At 42.3% G+C, this 17,764-nt stretch overlaps 1 protein-coding gene across 4 annotated transcripts in view; it reads right to left on the bottom strand.

Moving 5' to 3' along the window:
- ARHGEF37 (Rho guanine nucleotide exchange factor 37) overlaps positions 1–17,764 on the bottom strand; it is an 87,824-nt gene that overhangs the window by 13,250 nt on the left and 56,810 nt on the right. For all 4 annotated transcript variants that reach the window (XM_039352659.1, XM_039352649.1, XM_039352680.1 and 1 more), the window contains 6 exons: positions 16,893–17,092; positions 15,404–15,534; positions 13,381–13,485; positions 1,549–1,659; positions 793–1,122; positions 435–563 (listed from right to left, as the gene is read on the bottom strand). In XM_039352659.1, coding sequence (XP_039208593.1) covers positions 435–563; positions 793–1,122; positions 1,549–1,659; positions 13,381–13,485; positions 15,404–15,534; positions 16,893–17,092 — 1,006 coding nt within the window. The remainder of the gene's footprint in view (positions 1–434; positions 564–792; positions 1,123–1,548; positions 1,660–13,380; positions 13,486–15,403; positions 15,535–16,892; positions 17,093–17,764) is intronic.

Below are 17,764 nucleotides of genomic sequence, written 5' to 3'. Positions count from 1 at the left end.
CAATAACTCAAAAAAAAAAGGGTTTATACACTTTTCTCCTAAAATGCATAAAATGCACAAATAGGTTGCTTAGTAAAGATATCTAAGTGCCTTAATGAAAAATGTGACATCATAAACTGAGTCTCATCTTGAGTACTTCACAAAAGAGTAAAGCAAATGGTCCTAACACAAGCAAGCAAGTCTTTGAATTATTCACTTCCCTAGCACTCAAATTCCAAGTTTATACACAAGACAATCCAAGCATCCAAATATCACAGAATATTACTGGAGAAGAACCAGAATTCACTTGGAATTAGCATTTGAATTCACTTAGAATTAGCATTTGCTTTTTCCGTGCCCATATCAGATATTTGTGAATTAACTAGCCAAGAGTCAGCTGAGGAAATTGTGCATGAGTAAGCACACACCCTCTTGCTTTTCCAGTAGCATCATACCTGCACAACGGGATTTGGCAAAACAGTGTCAAACTTCTCCTGGAGAAAGGACAACTGATCTTCAGCCTGTTTTAAAGTACTCATTACCATTTTCCAAAATTCAGTTGCAGAGAGATGTCTATGGGGCAGCTGTAAGAGTAAGTCTAGAATTAAATGGCTGAAAAATAGTATATGTAAAACAGTTAGTCTCCTAAGATGCCTAAACTTTGTAGTGGCTCTTCTGCCATTTATACTATTCATAACAGACTGCACATCAGCACTGTGTTTTCAAGGAAATGCTACATTTTTTTCTTCAAGGATATGCCTTGAAGGGGAAAACAATCAAATAGAAATCGCCTTGTCCGTTTTTTGTTCTTACCTGGACCATCTCCCCTTCTGCCTCTTGGAGGACTTGTTTGGCCAGATCCCTCTGAAGAGTCACAAAAGAACACAGTATGCAGGCCAGCCACTTCAGGGCCACCTGGTTGAATGTAGGAAGCTCAGATACAAGCAAGGAGTTAATGCCAAGATAGGTATTCATGACAGCCTCCTCCTCATAGGTCACACTGCCCGTCTCAATCCTCTTCTCCTCATACTCTTCATAGTCAAGCAGCTTGTCCAAGCGCTTCTTGATCAGTTTGTGGGGTCCTCTCAGAGTCTCTGACAAGTTGCACAGTGGTTTATATACCAGGTGCTCAAGCCGTTGCTTCTGTAAAGGAAGAGAGGCAGACTTTTCTCAAATTTTGACCACTTTTGCTCTATTCTGAAGTGAGAGATCAGAAGCTTTTGGGCCAAGGATCTCTGGTGTGCCTCCTTGCTCTGTGCCTAATATTTAGAGAAATCTTAGGTACGCTAGAAAAATCTCAAAGAACTCACTTTGAAATTTTGGAGCTTATGACATTATGCTCCATTTCTCAGAAATTGGCTCACTGGGTAAGATGAAGATTTCTCCTTTGAAAAAACCCTGTCCTGTATCTCACAATGATTTATCATCATTGTGTTCTTCAGATACGCTGAGACCGCAACTCCCAAAGTCCCAGTTTGCCTGAAAATGTGAGAGGGCAAGGCTAAAATGAATCAATCTGATCCTGCCCTCTTCCCAAATTTGGCAAATTAGAAATGAAATAATACTTACATAGACAGGAAAGATGGTGCTGTGAAGCTTTTTTGCAAGGGAATAATACGGTTGGGTAATGTACGTTTCTACATCCAATTCATCCTCCTGTGGTTTAAAACTAAGGAACATCTAAAATATAAAGAAATGAATCTGACAACCTAAAAACATGATTTTATGGGGAACATATCCAGTGATATATGGGAAATCAGGCTCTTCTAGTCACTCAGAAAAGCCAGTTAAAAACACTTATGGTTATTCAGAAATGCCATTATTATTTATTGAAAAGCGGTATTTTTCAGGAGTTCTTAAACATGCATGAATTATGGATACAATATATAGTTAGATTGAAGGGAGAATATGTGGAAGAAAGGGTTGAAATTTACATTGAATTTAAATCTTGAAGAAAGTTTATAAAATGATGTATGGTTGGTACGTGGCAGATAAATTGTCAAAAATATATAAAAACAAATTTCAAATATTCTTCGGAAATATAATCAAACTGAGTGCGCATTTTTCCATCCTTGGTGGACCTACAACAAAAATATTAGGATCAAATATGTATTTTGATCCAGATGGTTTTAAAAGTAAATATACAATTGAAATTAGAGACTGTTCTTTTGGGCTGAATGGATAAACAAATGGAAACATATCCTGGAACTTTATTCTTCCATATGATAATGGAAGCAAGACTTTATGTGCTCAAAGGTGGAAGGGCTTACAAATATCTACAATGGAAAAATGGATGATGAAACTGGTGGAGAATTAGTGGAGATAACAAAACTGACAGCCTTGATAAAAAAAGACTTTGACAAAGTTTATTTCTACTTGAAAATTTCTTTTGGACTTTTTGTGAGAAAGAAATGAAAAGCTGATTTGGGGATTTGATGATTAGAATTCTATGGGACTATCAAAATAATGCAGACAAATGTTAGTCTTAGAATAAGAGTTTTTAAAATCTATATTTGTACCAAAGAAAGTCAGAAATCATTCTTTTTAATATTTTTTGTATTTTTTTCTTTTCTCTTGTCCCCTTTTCTTTCTGAACTGTTTACTTTTTAAAATCTTTTTTCTGTTTATTTAACTTTGTATTTTTAAAAAATAAATAAAGTTATATATTTTTAAAAGGCATAAGTTACAGCATACTCTCTACAATAGGCAAAGGAAAAAGAGAATGCAGGAGATTAGGAAGAAGGGGGAAAGAAAGCATTAGTCGGTTCCATAAAAGTTAGAAAGTGGTGAATTGTGATTACAGATTAACACTGGCCACTGTCCTGTTTTTATTATAGAAATAATAAAGGCAGGACATAAATCAAATAAATAAATATAGAGTCCAGTTATGATTCTGATTTCTACTTCAAAATTGCAGCTTACACAAAGAATCAATGAAAATGTTATGCACAAGTATTACAAATTGGGAGGGTTGCAGTTACATTATAGATACTGCTGTGACGTCTCATTCTGGGAGAGTCCTGGTATCTGTATACCGAGGTTGGAGTAAAAAGTTTTGGTTTGGTGTGGCCAAAAATTAAGGCAAATGTTTCATGAACTTTGTTTTACTGAATCATTTCACAAATTCATCAATACATTTACATAGATGTTTCCATTGATCAGAGTCTACTTCTAATTAAATATCCATAAGCATGGTAATCTTCTGTTGAGGAATGTAGCTCTGGAGAAGGCCTTGAGAAGGAAGTGGGAAATGGTTACCCAGCCTTGAAAAAGTAAAAAGTATGAGAATCAGATTGAGATGACCTCTCCCTTGACCTTGGCCTTAAGAAGGGTGAAGTTTCTCTACAGGCTTTCAAGTTTCTGTTAATGAACCCCCAACAAAGAATTTAGCAAGTAGCATCGGTAGAATTCCTTTAGTGTCTCTTTCTTGGCCTAGCTTACTTGAACAGCTGACATCTCCCCATCATCATCAAAAAAAAAATGTCAGATGTCTTTTAAGTTCTATTTAAATTGTATTTTATTTTTTTTAGAAAGCTAAAATCTAAATGTTTAAAATGTGCCTCCTACTTACACATTTTGAAGCTGGGTTGCCTAAGAGGAATTTGCAATATTGTTGCATCAGATCTGAAATCTCATGCAGATTCCTGATGAGGAAATGCTCTCTCTGGGAGACTTTTCTTACCAACTGAGTCTGACATCTTTTTCTGAGGAGATCTGTGGCTGCTGAGCGTATATTTCTTTTACTTTGCTGGGTGGTTTGATTTCAGAGAAGAGCTCATGTATGGTGCTGCCACGTTACTTTTCCTCTTTCCTCTCCTCACATTTTTAATATTCCTCCTGGGTTCCCCACATTTCATGGCCTACAATAGAAGGCTTGGGGGCTGCACAATTATTCCTTCCAATTCAGAAGTAAGGGGATAGTTATACTACACTCCCAATATCCTACCTGCCATGTGGTGCACAAACGTTTTGGAATTTTTCTTCCTTCTGTCTTCTCACTTAGTTCCATTGCTGGAATTATGATTTGTTCCTGGACATTTAATTTAAATGTTCCCCAAATATTAAACTGAAGGGTGCTCAGCATACTTAATTTCAACAGAAAATGCTATTAACAATTTTGAACACATTACCAATGCTATTAACTATTTTGAACACATTGCTTCCAGTTTTGGTATAGGAAAGTCAGATAACAAAATACTCTATTCTTGTGGAAAACGCAAGGACTCTTACAAATTCCAGAGGGTTTAGCAGAGAGATTTATTGCGCAGGTTCAGAAGCAGTAACAGCAAGCAATTCTGAACCCCGAGGGTGGGTTCAGACTTCAGTTTTATACTTTCTCTTTCTCAGGAACAAAGGACTACACATTCTAATACACATTGTGATACATTAGGTCCGTTTCTCACGGGTATACAATGGAGAGATTTGCTACATACATTGTATCCAAGTGCAATGCACATTAGGTTAGTAACATATTGCTAACACAGCATTATTCAGTAATTATGCAGACACAATCATTATTTTAGGGATTGTTCATTAATTGTTCATTATTCCACCTTACTATTCTTCTGATGCTGCTCGGTTGGTTTCCACAGTTTCTGAACGTAAAAAGGAATCAATAGACCAGTGTTTCTCAACCTTGACAATTTTAAGGCATGTGGACTTCAACTCCCAGAATTCCACAGCCAGCAATGTTGGCTGTGGAATTCTGGGAGTTGAAGTCCACATGCCTTAAAATTTGTCAAGGTTGAGAAACACTGTAATAGACAATCCAATGCTCAGGCATACTTGAATATATGTTAATATGTTCCCTTTCTAAGATTTGCTTCCACATTAAAAACTTAATGATGGGGCTAGCTTAATTGTTGCAAAAGAAGTATCACTTCTCTCTTTGTCTATGGAGATTCTAAATCAACCAAGTCATGGTAGTCCCAAAGGTGCTTTTTTCCAAAAGGCACCTGGACTTTCTTGCTTTTTTTCCCCTTTGAAAAGGTTTTGCTCCTCATCCAAGAAGCTTTTCAAAGAAAAAAAAAGAAAGAAAGAAAGTCCAGTTGCCTTTTGGAAAAAAAAGTACCATTGGGTACAAGAATATTACTCCATTCTGATACCTTTAAATTTTGGATGAGTAGCCCATGAACAGATATAAATTGAACATTTGGAAATGGCAAATAAGATTAAAATCTTGGCTAAACATCTGCCAGGCTGTCATTTCAAAAGTGTTGTGCTACAAAAATTTGCCTGTGTCACCATTTTCTGCTGTCATTTCACTATTTGTACTTATACTATTGCGAGCATCAAACAAAAATCAGTTCTAAAGTTAATTCACACATGTGTTACTGCTAAAACCCACTATTTGTGCACATGGCATAGATTATAATCCATTAAGGTCCATGCCAGTCTACTTCATAATCTGAAGAATTATTTGAATGTACTACCTCACAATATTAGAGGCACAGCAATTATGTCCAAGAATTAACTTTCCCTGCATTGATTGAGCCCTTTTATAGCTAAAGGTTCAGATAGTTTTGTGATTACAGTATTTAGAATTCATTCTCATTGTATTTTAGGGAAGTATTTTATGTCTTACCAACCAGCTGGTAATTTCCCTTCCTCAGTTTAAATGCACTATAGGTTGGTTGTTTTTTTTTTTTTTATATCTCCTTAGCCTACAAAGAAATGGCAGGAGATTAGCACAGACTGAGGAAAGTATTTATTCAGCAAAGGTTCCTCATGAACATTGCAGTGGACCACAGATTTTCTCACTTTTAAAAGGAAATCCTCAAATTCAAAGCAGAAATGTGTATCCGTGGTTCTAAAAGTATCTGGAATATGAGAAAGTATCTCCCTGAACTACTGTAGAGAAAGAGCAGGAAAAGGCTAATGTTGTAATGTCTTACTATGACCTCTACTGAGAAAGCTGACTGGACTCTTTGGGAATCAAAATCTGAACTAGACAGGAACTGGTCTTTTTATAATTACACTGTAGAGCAGAGGAGAATGACAAGATGCATCAAGACTGCATGTGTTGCTGAAAATCTGGTTGGTATCAAATTACAATTCTAAACAGGTTTCTAAATAAGAGAAAATCTTATTTTAATAGACTATGTGGGAAGAGGGTGTCTCTGTTATTCACAAACATCCAGTAAATTGGAGGGTACATCATCAGACTGATTAATGTAATTTGTGAGATCACACAAACAGAATAAAATACCATATTTTTGTCAATGTATTATACAATACCTCCATTATGTAAATTGACTAAATTATAGGAGAATTTTGTCCCTTAAAGGCAAAGTCCCTTGTATCTGCTAACCTGAAATTTCACAATAGTGCCAGGCCAGTCATTTATGGAAGTCATTATTTCATGTGAAAGAAGGATGAATTAGGAGTCACATTAACATGGTTTATGCTATAGGTAGCCAATATCTGTTTTTCTTTAAAAAAAAATACTCACACCTAGACTTAAAGTAGTGTAAGGACTCTCTTTCTATGGTATCTTCTTCTTCCAATGATCACCTGACCATAGCATTGTAAAAATACTGAAACACGGAAAGAAAGGCTGATAAAAAAATTTTAAAAAAAGAAAAAAAGAAGGGGAAAAACTGTCACCACCAAAGTCAAGCAACATCTCCTTTTATCCCAGTTCTGCTTGCTCTCTGCTTCTATATCCCCTCCCCCAAAAGGGTACAGTAATTTTAAAGCAGGGGGAATATTTGACATAGCACTAACTTTTTAATGTGACAGATGGGAGCAATGATTAAATACATGATTGGAAAGTAATCATATTACTTATATTTAATTACATGTAAGTGACATCTAATTTAGCTTTTGTTCTGGCACCACTCAGTATTTGGAATGCAGCCCCTGGCTGACCATGTCTATCAGCCCGGAAAATATTGTGCATCCTTTCTGGAAAGATCTGTTGGGTTCCCCCCTCCCTCCTCCTCCACTTGCTTATTCTTACTGGCATTATGCACCATGAAAGGGGGACGGTTTTATTTTGTTTTAATTCAAGGCCACATGACTCTTTTAGCACATCTAATGCACATCTAATGTCATAATTCTGTGGGCATTGTTGAAGCCCACAGCACCATACATTAACATGCTTCCAGAGTTCTGTTCAAGCATTTAAAAATCCCTAGTATTTTCCTTCCGAATGTTCACTTAGAAGCCCAGCTAATGTACTGTTCCTTCTTTTTTGTCCACTGCCCTCTTTCGTGTTCTCCAAGGTCAATTCCCTGAAGAAGAAGGAATGATAGTAACAGGTGACAGACGGCTACGGTTACTTGGTTTTCTGAACCTCATATTATTTGCAGCTGGGAATCCTGAAAGCTTGGTTGTGAGCCCACTTAAAGTCCATTAACTTTAAAGAAACTTTTGCTAAGTTCAGACTAGGGTTCCCTTTTTAGAATGGGGAAAGTTTGTATTTTGAGCTGCTCCTTCGTGAATACATACCCCATCCCACACATTCAGAGTGTATTGATAGAAAAATAACGCATGTATACAGATGGAAAATATAGATTACTTCCAGTGGTGGGAATCAAATATGTGAACAACTGGTTCTCTGTGTGAATGCCGCTTCCAGAAGTCCATTCTGGACCTAGGCTGTTATGTCCCGAGCCTTGCAAATGGCTCGGGGCGTTTGCAGGCAGTCCCGGGCAGGTGCAAAGCTGCCCGGGACCAGACAGGCTGTCACCAGCGCCGTGCGCATGCGCGGGTGCTGGCGCGGGAAAAGTATCGCATTGACCCGGGAAATGCCTATATAAGAAGCTGGGCGGTTTTGGGAGCTGCTGAAGCCATCTACTTGTGAGCTGAACACAGAATAAAGAAAACTGAGAACTACAACTGCTTCTCGTGTCTGCTTTTCGCCAAGGACTCAACACTGGCGACAAAGGTGGGATACCTTACATCACCTGGAAAGGAAGAAGTGTAAGCTTACCCAAGTGAGTCCTGAGCGGCGGAACGGCGTTGACTCGGCAGCTACTCGCCAATCCAGTGCGCATTCGGGGGTAGGCTGGCTGATAGACCCGTCTCCTGAAGATGGCAAAGATTGGAAGGCTTTCGGAGTTCGACGTCTCACATCCAGAGCGGTGGGAGTCCTATGTAGCCAGGGTGGAGAGCTACTTCAAGGCAAACCAAGTGAGGGAAGAGAGCTTGAAGGCTGCCACCCTGCTTTGTGTTTGCGGTCAAGACGCCTTCGAAATCGCAGAAAACCTTGCAGCACCTGTTCCAGTAGAGTCTGTTAGCTACACAGATCTAAAGAAGCTACTGAAGGAGCACTTCCAGCCTAAGATGTCCGTCATCGCATGGCGCCACACCTTCGAGCAGAGGGATCAACGATCCGGAGAGTCGGCCAAAGAATACATCGCCGCATTGAGGAAGGCCGCCAAGCACTGCGAGTTCAAGGACCTCGAAGAACGACTGAGGGACCGATTCGTGTGTGGCTTAAGGCATTGAGATCTACAACAGAGGCTTTTCGCCAAAGAAGAACTGTCCTTCCAAGATGCCTTAAGAGAAGTCACTGCAGAAGAAGCAGCAGGCGGCGCCGTCAAGAACATGCGGCCGATCAGAAACAGTCCAGAAGCTGCATGCGTGCACCAGGAAGACGTCCAAGGAAACTCCGAGGAGGATCCGGACGAGGAAGTCGACCATCTCCACCCCACGAAGGAAGGAAATCAGAAGGGAAGCTCTTCAGCTCCACTCAAGTGCAACGGCTGTGGAGGTCGCCACAGGAGAACCGACTGCAAGTTCCGCTCCGCTACCTGCCGGGCATGCGGCAAACAAGGACACATTGCAGCTGTGTGTCTGGGCCGACGAAAGGTACAACCTCAGGAAGAACTGCACCTGAAAGGTACCAGGGTCCCCAGCCAGAATAGGGTGGGGTTTTGCGCTTCGCGAAGAAGCATCCTAAGGACAGGCACACACAAGCCCATTAAGAAAAAGCTGTCACTCAAGGTGAAGCTACAAGGAGTTCCATTAACTATGGAACTAGACACAGGGTCTGCCCTTTCAATCATCTCCTTGCATACATTTAGGAAGATTTGTTCCGGTAGTGGAACTCAGGCCAAGTTAAGGCCTTCTGACATTGTGTTAAAAGATTTTCAAAATTCAAGAGTGTGTGTTAAGGGGGAGGCCACCCTTAACGTGCAATACAAGAGTTTTGAAGGTCCACTAGACTTATTAGTAGTAGGGGGTGAACGAACGAGTCTCATAGGGCTCGATTGGTTTGAGGCCCTGGGGATACACGTCACAGGACTCAACAGTTTACAAACACTCGACCTATAGGAAGTCTGCAAAGAATTTGCAGATGTTTTCAGCCCCCAGCTGGGCACATTCAAAGGACCCCCTGTGACCTTAAAGCTAGACCCCACTGTCACTCCCATTAGAATTAAAGCAAGAAGGGTCCCTTTTGCTTTAAAGAGTAAAATTGACACTGAGTTAGACAAACTGATCCAATAGGGAATTCTAGAACCTGTTGATTCCAGTCCTTGGGAGACCCCCATTGTCACGCCTCTAAAGGCAAATGGGAACATTTGCATTTGTGCTGATTACAAATGCACTCTTAATAAGGCATTGCAGCAACATGCCTATCCTGTTCCTGTGGTCAGTCATATCCTGGCCTCCCTCAAGGGGGGGCGTGTTTTTGCAAAGCTTGAGCTAGCTCAAGCATATCAACAGCTGCCTGTTGATGATGATGCTGCTATAGCTCAGACTATTGTGACCCACAGAGGGGCCTTCAAGGTAAAAAGGCTACAGTTTGGAGTGAATGTCGCTCCTGGGATTTTCCAAAGCGTAATGGAAAACACACTACAGGGTATACCAGGGGTTTGCCCCTACTTGATGATGTCTTGATTGCAGGAGACTCCACACACATTCTAGCTGAAAGGCTAAGGGCTGTTCTGTTAAGATTCAGGAAAACAGGCCTCAAGCTCAAAAAAGACAAATGCAAGATTGGGGTGCCTTCTACTGAATTTCTGGGGTTCAAAATTGATGCTGCTGGGATTCACCCTGCTAAATCCAAACTAACTGCTATTTTAGAAGCACCTAGGCCAAAGTCTAAGGCCAAACGTCAGGCCTTCCTGGGCCTCCTGAATTTCTACAATTCCTTCCTTCCACATAAAGCCAGTGTGGCTGAGCCTCTTCACAGGCTACTAGACAAGCAAGCAGTGTGGCAGTGGTCACAAACGCATGAGGCTTGTTTTAACAAAGTCAAGGCCTTGCTCACTTCTAACAGTGTACTTGCACATTTCAACGAGTCCCTTCCTGTGTGCATCGCTTGTGATGCGTCCCCTTACGGGGTTAGGAGCTGTCCTGAGCCACCTCAGGTCTGATGGAACTCAGGTTCCTGTTGCATATTACTCCAGAACATTGTCTTCTGCTGAGCGCAACTAAGCTCAGATAGACAGGGAGGCTCTGGCTGTTGTTGCTGGAATTAAAAAATTCCATGATTTTCTATATGGCAGGCATTTCACGGTCTTCACTGACCATAAGCCTCTGCTGGGACTGTTTACCACACGTAAGCAGACTCCCCACATCATTTCCCCTAGAATGCTTAGGTGGTCTATTTTTTGTCTGCATATGATTTTTCATTACTCCACAAGCCTGGGAAAGAAATGGGCCATGCTGATGGCCTCAGTAGGTTGCCCCTGCCAGTAGTAGAAGCTGACCCTGCGCCAGCTGTCAACATTCTATCAATCCAAGCCTTGCCGAGCTCCCTCTTAGTGCCAGGGATGTTGCCGCTGAAACAGGTACAGATTACACACTTTCACGTGTCCGTTCCTGGGTTTTGTCTGGTTGGCCTGAGCACTGCCCTAGTCCTGAGTTTCAGAGTTTCTGGTCCAAAAGGAACGAGCTGTCCCTTTCTCAGGGTTGTCTGCTTTGGGGAAACAGAGTTGTCATTCCCACCTCAATGAGGACTAGGGTCTTAGAATCCCTCCACGAGGGTCATCCTGGCATTGTTCGTATGAAGGCTCTTGCGCGCAGCCACTTGTGGTGGCCTGGTTTAGATAAAGATATTGAGGCTAGGGTGCATGCATGCCACCTGTGCCAACGATCTCGCCCAGAGATGCCCCAAGCTCCCGTGCATAGATGGGAGGAAACACAGTCCCCATGGTCTAGGGTGCACATTGACTACGCGGGGCCCTTTCAGGGCCAGTTCTTCTTGGTCCTTGTTGACAGCCATTCAAAATGGCTTGAGGTTGTACCTGTCTCATCCACCACCACTGCAAAGACTATTCAGGTACTGAGGGGGATTTTTGCTGCACACGGGCTTCCAGATGTCATTGTGTCTGACAACAGCCCTCAATTCACTTCCTCCGAATTCCAAGCTTTCTTACAGGCTAACATGATTCATCATGCCATGTCTGCACCCTTCCACCCATCCACCAACGGTATGGCTGAACGTATGGTGCGCATCACAAAGGACGCCTTGAAAAGACTCACCTACGGGGACTGGCATCACAGGTTGGCTGACTTTCTCCTTTCTTATCATACCACACCGTCCACTTCTACAGGGAGAAGCCCAGCTGAACTTCGTTGGGGGCGTCAACTTACTACTAAACTTGACCGGTTGCATCCGGATAGATTGCCTTCATCTACCTCACATCCTAGGGCACCTAGACAACTACTTGAGGGTGCCCCGGTCTGGACTCGCAATTACGGGCCTGGTCATACATGGGTCCCCGCTTCTGTTTCCAGGGTCACGGGTCCTCTATCCTACGAGGTAGCCCTGGACAACGGTCGTGTCCTGCGCTGACACATTGACCAACTCCGCCCTAGGCGGCATCTTCCAGCTGAGACTCCTGGGTCTTTTCCAGGGGGGGGAGGGGGACCCTTTGGAGCAAAGGGAAGGGCACGAGCTGCTGCCCATCTCCACTGATGGAGCCACTGACGGCCCATTTCAAGCTTCCGCAAGTGCTCCGAAAAGGAATTCATGGAGCTTACCCACACAACAGGCACTCACGCCTACTCCAGCCAGGGAGTCACCCCGGGGGCATACTCACTTTCCACACACATCACACAGCACTCCAGTCACGGAGGATACCCGGGAGCATCCCAACAAATCATTCCCCGCAAGAGAGCTGGCACACAATCCCCAGAGTTGGCCTGACCTTACCCCTAATCCTACAGGGGGTCAAACTTACAGGGAGGTGGTCGAGGAACCAAGTCCCGACCGCAACACCTCTAGCCCAAATCAGGGAGTAACTGAGTTTTGGGAAGGTACAGAGACCCACACGAGCCCGGACACAGAACGGGGCTTAGGGATTGGACAGCCTCCTGACAGGTCTTGGACGGACCTAGGAGGTTCTATAGAGACGCCCAGCAGTGGCTATCACTTCAAGGGGCCCGAGGGCGTACAGCTAGGCGGGTCAACCAGGTCACAAAGTGACAGGAGCCCTGGCCTGACGAGCCCGGTGGGCAAGCAAGCAGGCCAGGCATTGGGGCAAAGTCCTTGGAAGGCACCAAGGCATGATAAGGGGAATAGGCTCTTGTCACCCCTCAGTCAGGGAACACTTGTCAGAAACCCAGAGCTGAGAAGGTCACAGAGAGCAAGGAAGTCTCCTAAATACTTAGAGGATTACATAACATTGCTGGCTAAACAAAAGCCAGGTAACGATAGGAGCACTGAGAAGCAGAACACTGCATAAAATAAATGATTATATGTTGGTAGTAGTTTTAGCCCGGGGGAAAGGGGTGTTATGTCCCGAGCCTTGCAAACGGCTCGGGCGTTTGCAGGCAGTCCCGGGCAGGTGCAAAGCTGCCCGGGACCAGACAGGCTGTCGCCAGCGCCGTGCGCATGCGCGGGTGCTGGCGCGGGAAAAGTATCGCATTGACCCGGGAAATGCCTATATAAGAAGCTGGGAGGTTTTGGGAGCTGCTGAAGCCATCTACTTGTGAGCTGAACACAGAATAAAAAAAACTGAGAACTACAACTGCTTCTCGTGTCTGCTTTTCGCCAAGGACTCAACATAGGTAACAAAACATTAGCTATCGGTTCTGCTGAACTGGTGCAAACTGGCTGAATTCCACCATTGATTACTTCCAAGACAAGAGTTAAATGACATATATGTCAGTACAATTAATGCCTGAAGTAAAAACTAGCAGATACCTATTGGTTGGGCAGGTACTTGTTTACCACATCTTCTGTACAGACTTTCTTAAATAGACCCCAGCAGCTTCCCATCTTGCAAAAATAGACATGTTGGATCAAGGCAACTATTTTCTTACTAACAGCTTTAAAACCTAATACTGTGGACTTCTCTTCAGTCATGATTCAAAGCAATCTCAGAAACATTAATAGAGACAATGTTGGATTGTCAACCACAAAAATAAATCTCTAGTCAAGTTTCTGCAGGGTGCTCTAATTTCATGAGCTTGATTGAACATTAGATACAAAAATGTTACCTCTGTGTTGTCCAGAAAGCAGGCCACATTCTCTTTCAGATCAATTATAGCTGATGCCAATGACTGAAACTTTTCTTCCACTTTATCAAACTCTTTATCCTCTGTCTAAAAATCAAAGAAAAGACATTACATTTTGTCAGAAGACAATTTACAGGTAGTAAAAGATCAGTACTGAGCAATGATACAAAAGAAAATAGAATGCCATTAGTGAATACAGATTTCTTCTGTGAATGTCAATCACACTGTTCAGAGAATTTCCCTGGGTTCCTTTCTTCTAAGCCGGGAAAAGAGAGCAATAGCATCCTCCCTGGGGAAGCGCAAGCATTCCTAGAATCAAGACACAGAGACTGGCTGCTTGAAAAGGAGGTCTCTATCTTTATTGTTCCAAAAATAATACAAGGTTTGCTTTTGGGGCAGTTAGCCATAGACTGACCCATCAGCAGTGGTGGGATTCAGCTGGTTCGCATCAGTTCAGCAGAACCGGTAGCTAAATTTTGAGTTTGGAGAACCGGCTGAATGCACACTGCTTCCAGAAGTCCAGTCTAGGCCTCAGAGGCCTGGAGGAGGCCTCCCAGGCATAGAATAGCCTACCAGAAGTGCATGGATGCCACTTCCAGAAGTCTGTTCTAGGCCTTGGAGGCCAGGAGGAGGCCCCCCAGGCATAGACCAGCCCACTGGAAGTGCATGGATGCCACTTCCAGAAGTCCATTCTAGGTCTCAGAGGCCCAGGCCTGCATCCCAATAAGAGAACCAGTTGTTCAGGTATTTGAATCTCACAACTGCCCATCAGTAAGACCTTCATATCATTTTGAACCCTTTGTAAAAGACATGCGAGTGAGATATATGGTGTTATGACCGAAGCAGGAAACACAATTGTGACACATGGCTTTTATGGTGAGAGGAAATACTTTACTTGTTATCTCTGTATCAGAAAAGTTCCTGACCAGTCACATGGCATAAAGAACATGGGCATAGATGTTAAAATTCCCATGCCTTTTAAATGTTAATTGATTTCAAGCTGCTGTCTGCTTTCTATTGCATTTAAGGAATCATTGTATTTTATGAATGGAGACAGGGTTTCTCTGACTCCAGATCAAAAGGCTGTTAAAAGGAGGAGGGAGGAGGGGAGAGATCAGAGGCTTTTTAATTTCTATCAATACTTATACATTTATGTTGCAAATGAATAGGCGAGTATGGTATGCAAAGCAAATATCTGCCATCTCTGAAGTTCCCGGAAATTATATTATTTCTGATAAATGCACACTCTGGATCAACAGGAAAGTCTAATGCAAGCATATACTCTTCTATTGGATCTTGGAAGAGGCAAGAGACAAATTGCTGGAAAATTGCTATGCAAAGAGAAAAGAGAGGATTGAAGGAAATTTATTTCAGCACGAAAAGCTGAGTTCACTAAATTTGCTTCATTTCTTGAATTCTTTTTTTTTTTTCTAGGTTCCTTTCACTGCCCTAAGGCGGCTAAGTTGAGAGTTAAGGAATATTAGTCCGATAGATATTTCCACACAGGCTTCCCAATGCCATCAGAGATAAGCTAATTTTAAGCAGGGTCATAATACTTTATCTTCTACAAACAGGAACTAGTGCTAAGCCCAATGTCTCAATTAGGGATGTAATGAGGAGTGGAAAATGCTCGGCATGCTTGCAGCACTACATAAATTACTACTCCTATCATTACATGTGAAAGAATCATCCTCAGCCAGGTCACAAGCAGAAGCTGTTATGTGATCTCCTCCCAAAATATGTCATGATCCACAAATAAAGCACATGAACTCTTAAAGACTGCAGTGTGATATCCCCAAAGCATCCTGAGGGCATCCTGAGGGCATTGGGGTGAATTCAGTTGAGTGGAATGGAAACTATGGTTGAGATGGAGGGTCTTCATTTGCTAGAATACTCAGTCTTTATAACTATTCTGTTTATAAACCTCTCTTCGTTCTTCTTTGCCATTCCAGATCAGCGCAGGGCATTCAGTAGCAGGACATAGGGCAAAATGACATATACTTACCTTGGTCACAATTCCAGCTTCATGCATGAAGAGGCGGCTCAACCGTGCTGTCTTCTTGGCAATTGAGTGGGTATTGAGGCGGGCCAGACGTTCTCGCAGAGTCAGATACCCAGCCTTGTTATATTTATCTGCTGTCCTCAGTCCAAAAGAGGAGAAGGTGAGAAATGTAACAGAACAAGTTATATAAGGCAGGAGGAAAATTTTCTGGCAATTTAATGATTCTTCAGTGGATGTAAGAACAAGAATACCATGGGAAAATTTAACTTTGATACATTTGGATACACTCATTGACAACAAGCTAAAAAAGCAATCAAATATGGGGTGAAGAGGCTGCCTTGTAGCCACTGACACTTCAGCTAAAGTAGAGTATATAACAGATTTTCCTTCCCTAACAATCCCCAAATTTAGTGAACCATAACTTTGGGGTCCTTGGTGCTCTCTGAACTTGATTATTTTCTTGCAGACTTTTCATTACCCAACTAAGTAACATCGTCAGATAATAAAATGTCTGCAAGAAAAAAACCAAGGTCAGACAGCATCAAGGGCCCCCAAGTTTAACCCTGAGCTACAAATATTCTCTTCTATCAGAACCATAACTTCTACCACTTCCGGGACAGCACCCTGATTGAGAATGATGGGAACTGTTGTCCAATCCATCTACGGTACTGGGAAGGCTCTGCTATAATTATGCAAACAATTCTGACAAGACAAACCTACAGATTGCTACATTATGACTTTATATCACAGGGGTCTTCAAACTCGTCCCTTTTATGTCTCATGGACTTCAACTCCCAGAATTCCTCAGCCAGGCACACTGGTTGAGGAATTCTGGGAGTTGAAGTCCATGAGTCATAAAAGGGACGAGTTTGAAGACTCCTGTTATATCATCTTGAAAGCTGATCTGTTTCCTATTCAGTTTTAGTTCAGCTTTGAAGCTAAGTTCATTAATGGCTGGTTCCAGTTCAGTAATACATATTCCTGAGGCCTGACTGGTCAACTCTCCCAAAGCAGAATTATGCCTTCAAATGTATCTTTTCTTTCCAAAGTGACTTCTCCATTGTTTGCATGTTTGGAAGTGCAGCAGAAAACATCTGCATATGAATAATGTTGACCATTGTGCTTTAGACCCAGAGCTATAAGTGAGTTGTAGCTGATTAATTTCCTACATTGCAAATGCAGACTCAGGAAACCGCTTGCTGTGCCAAGGTGGAAATGATATTAGAGTCACATTTTTAAAAGTGCTTTCCCTTTGTTTTTGTTTGCCATTATTAAACTTTCAATATCCCTAGATAAATTCAAGGAAATTAGATCACAAAGTCCTGCAAAAAATACACCAAACATTCCGTATAGCCTGATTCACTTACCCCACTCCAGATATATCGCATTACAATTTTCAGACAAATTATCGTAGAGGGATTGAGTGTTGTTGAAAGTTGAAGGTTCCTGGAATTCTGCAGTAGACGTAGCCAGAAAGATCTGTCTCCCTTACCTATTTCCTTCCGCCTTTTATATTCATTGATATTGGCATTCACATCTGTCATAGCAGTGGCTGCAGCCTGCAGGGCTCCATAGGCACTGTCAGTGCCTGAAGTGTTTTCCACAATCTTCTGCAACAACAGTGGATATTTTGTGATTCGTTGCACTGGCATCACCAGGAAGAAGCTCAGGTTTGAAGCACCAGTGTGAGGCCTGACCAAGAAATGCATAAGGATATCAATCAGAGCATGTTGGGTCCCCTCAAGCAAACAGCGACATCTATTGGCACCCAGCAAGCACACTTTCTCTATCATGGAGCTTGTTCTCTGGACTAAGATCCTTCCCACTCCCTGCCCAGAGATCCATGTCAATCCCCTCCCCCCCCCTCCTGCTAATGTTGCAGGAAGCTTTCAAAATCTCGCTTTTCTCCCAGACCTTGGGGTGGGGTCCTTATGGAGCCCTATAGGGAATATTTCTGTTAGAGGCAGTGGGTTTGTGTAGATGCAGGGATTTTCTTCTTTTCTTTCTTGTTTCTTTTTATTTTATGTAAGCCACCCAGAGTCGTTTTGCAATGGGTGTCCTCTAAAGCTCCTAAATAAATAGATATCAGGATGTAAAGCGGCTTTAAAATGCTCCAGCCTTCCCAAATGGGAAACTGAACATTTCATATGTATTTAACGGAGAGGCAGGATTTGCCTTTTACATCTCCATGTAATTATTTGATTTGCATCTCATTTTTATTTTGTACAACTCAAGATAATGTACATAATAATTCTTTCCCCCAACACTATGAGGTAGATTGGAGTGAGAAAATGTGCCCAATGCTGTCATTTGATTGGCTCCCTTGCCTAAAAGAAGAGTAGAAATCTCATCTCCCAGTTTCTA

This window comes from Crotalus tigris, unplaced genomic scaffold, assembly GCF_016545835.1.
Source record: "Crotalus tigris isolate CLP2741 ecotype Arizona unplaced genomic scaffold, ASM1654583v1 scf7180000017568.12009008, whole genome shotgun sequence".
NCBI classification, from domain to species: domain Eukaryota; kingdom Metazoa; phylum Chordata; class Lepidosauria; order Squamata; family Viperidae; genus Crotalus; species Crotalus tigris.
This window is presented reverse-complemented; position numbering and strand designations above follow the sequence as displayed.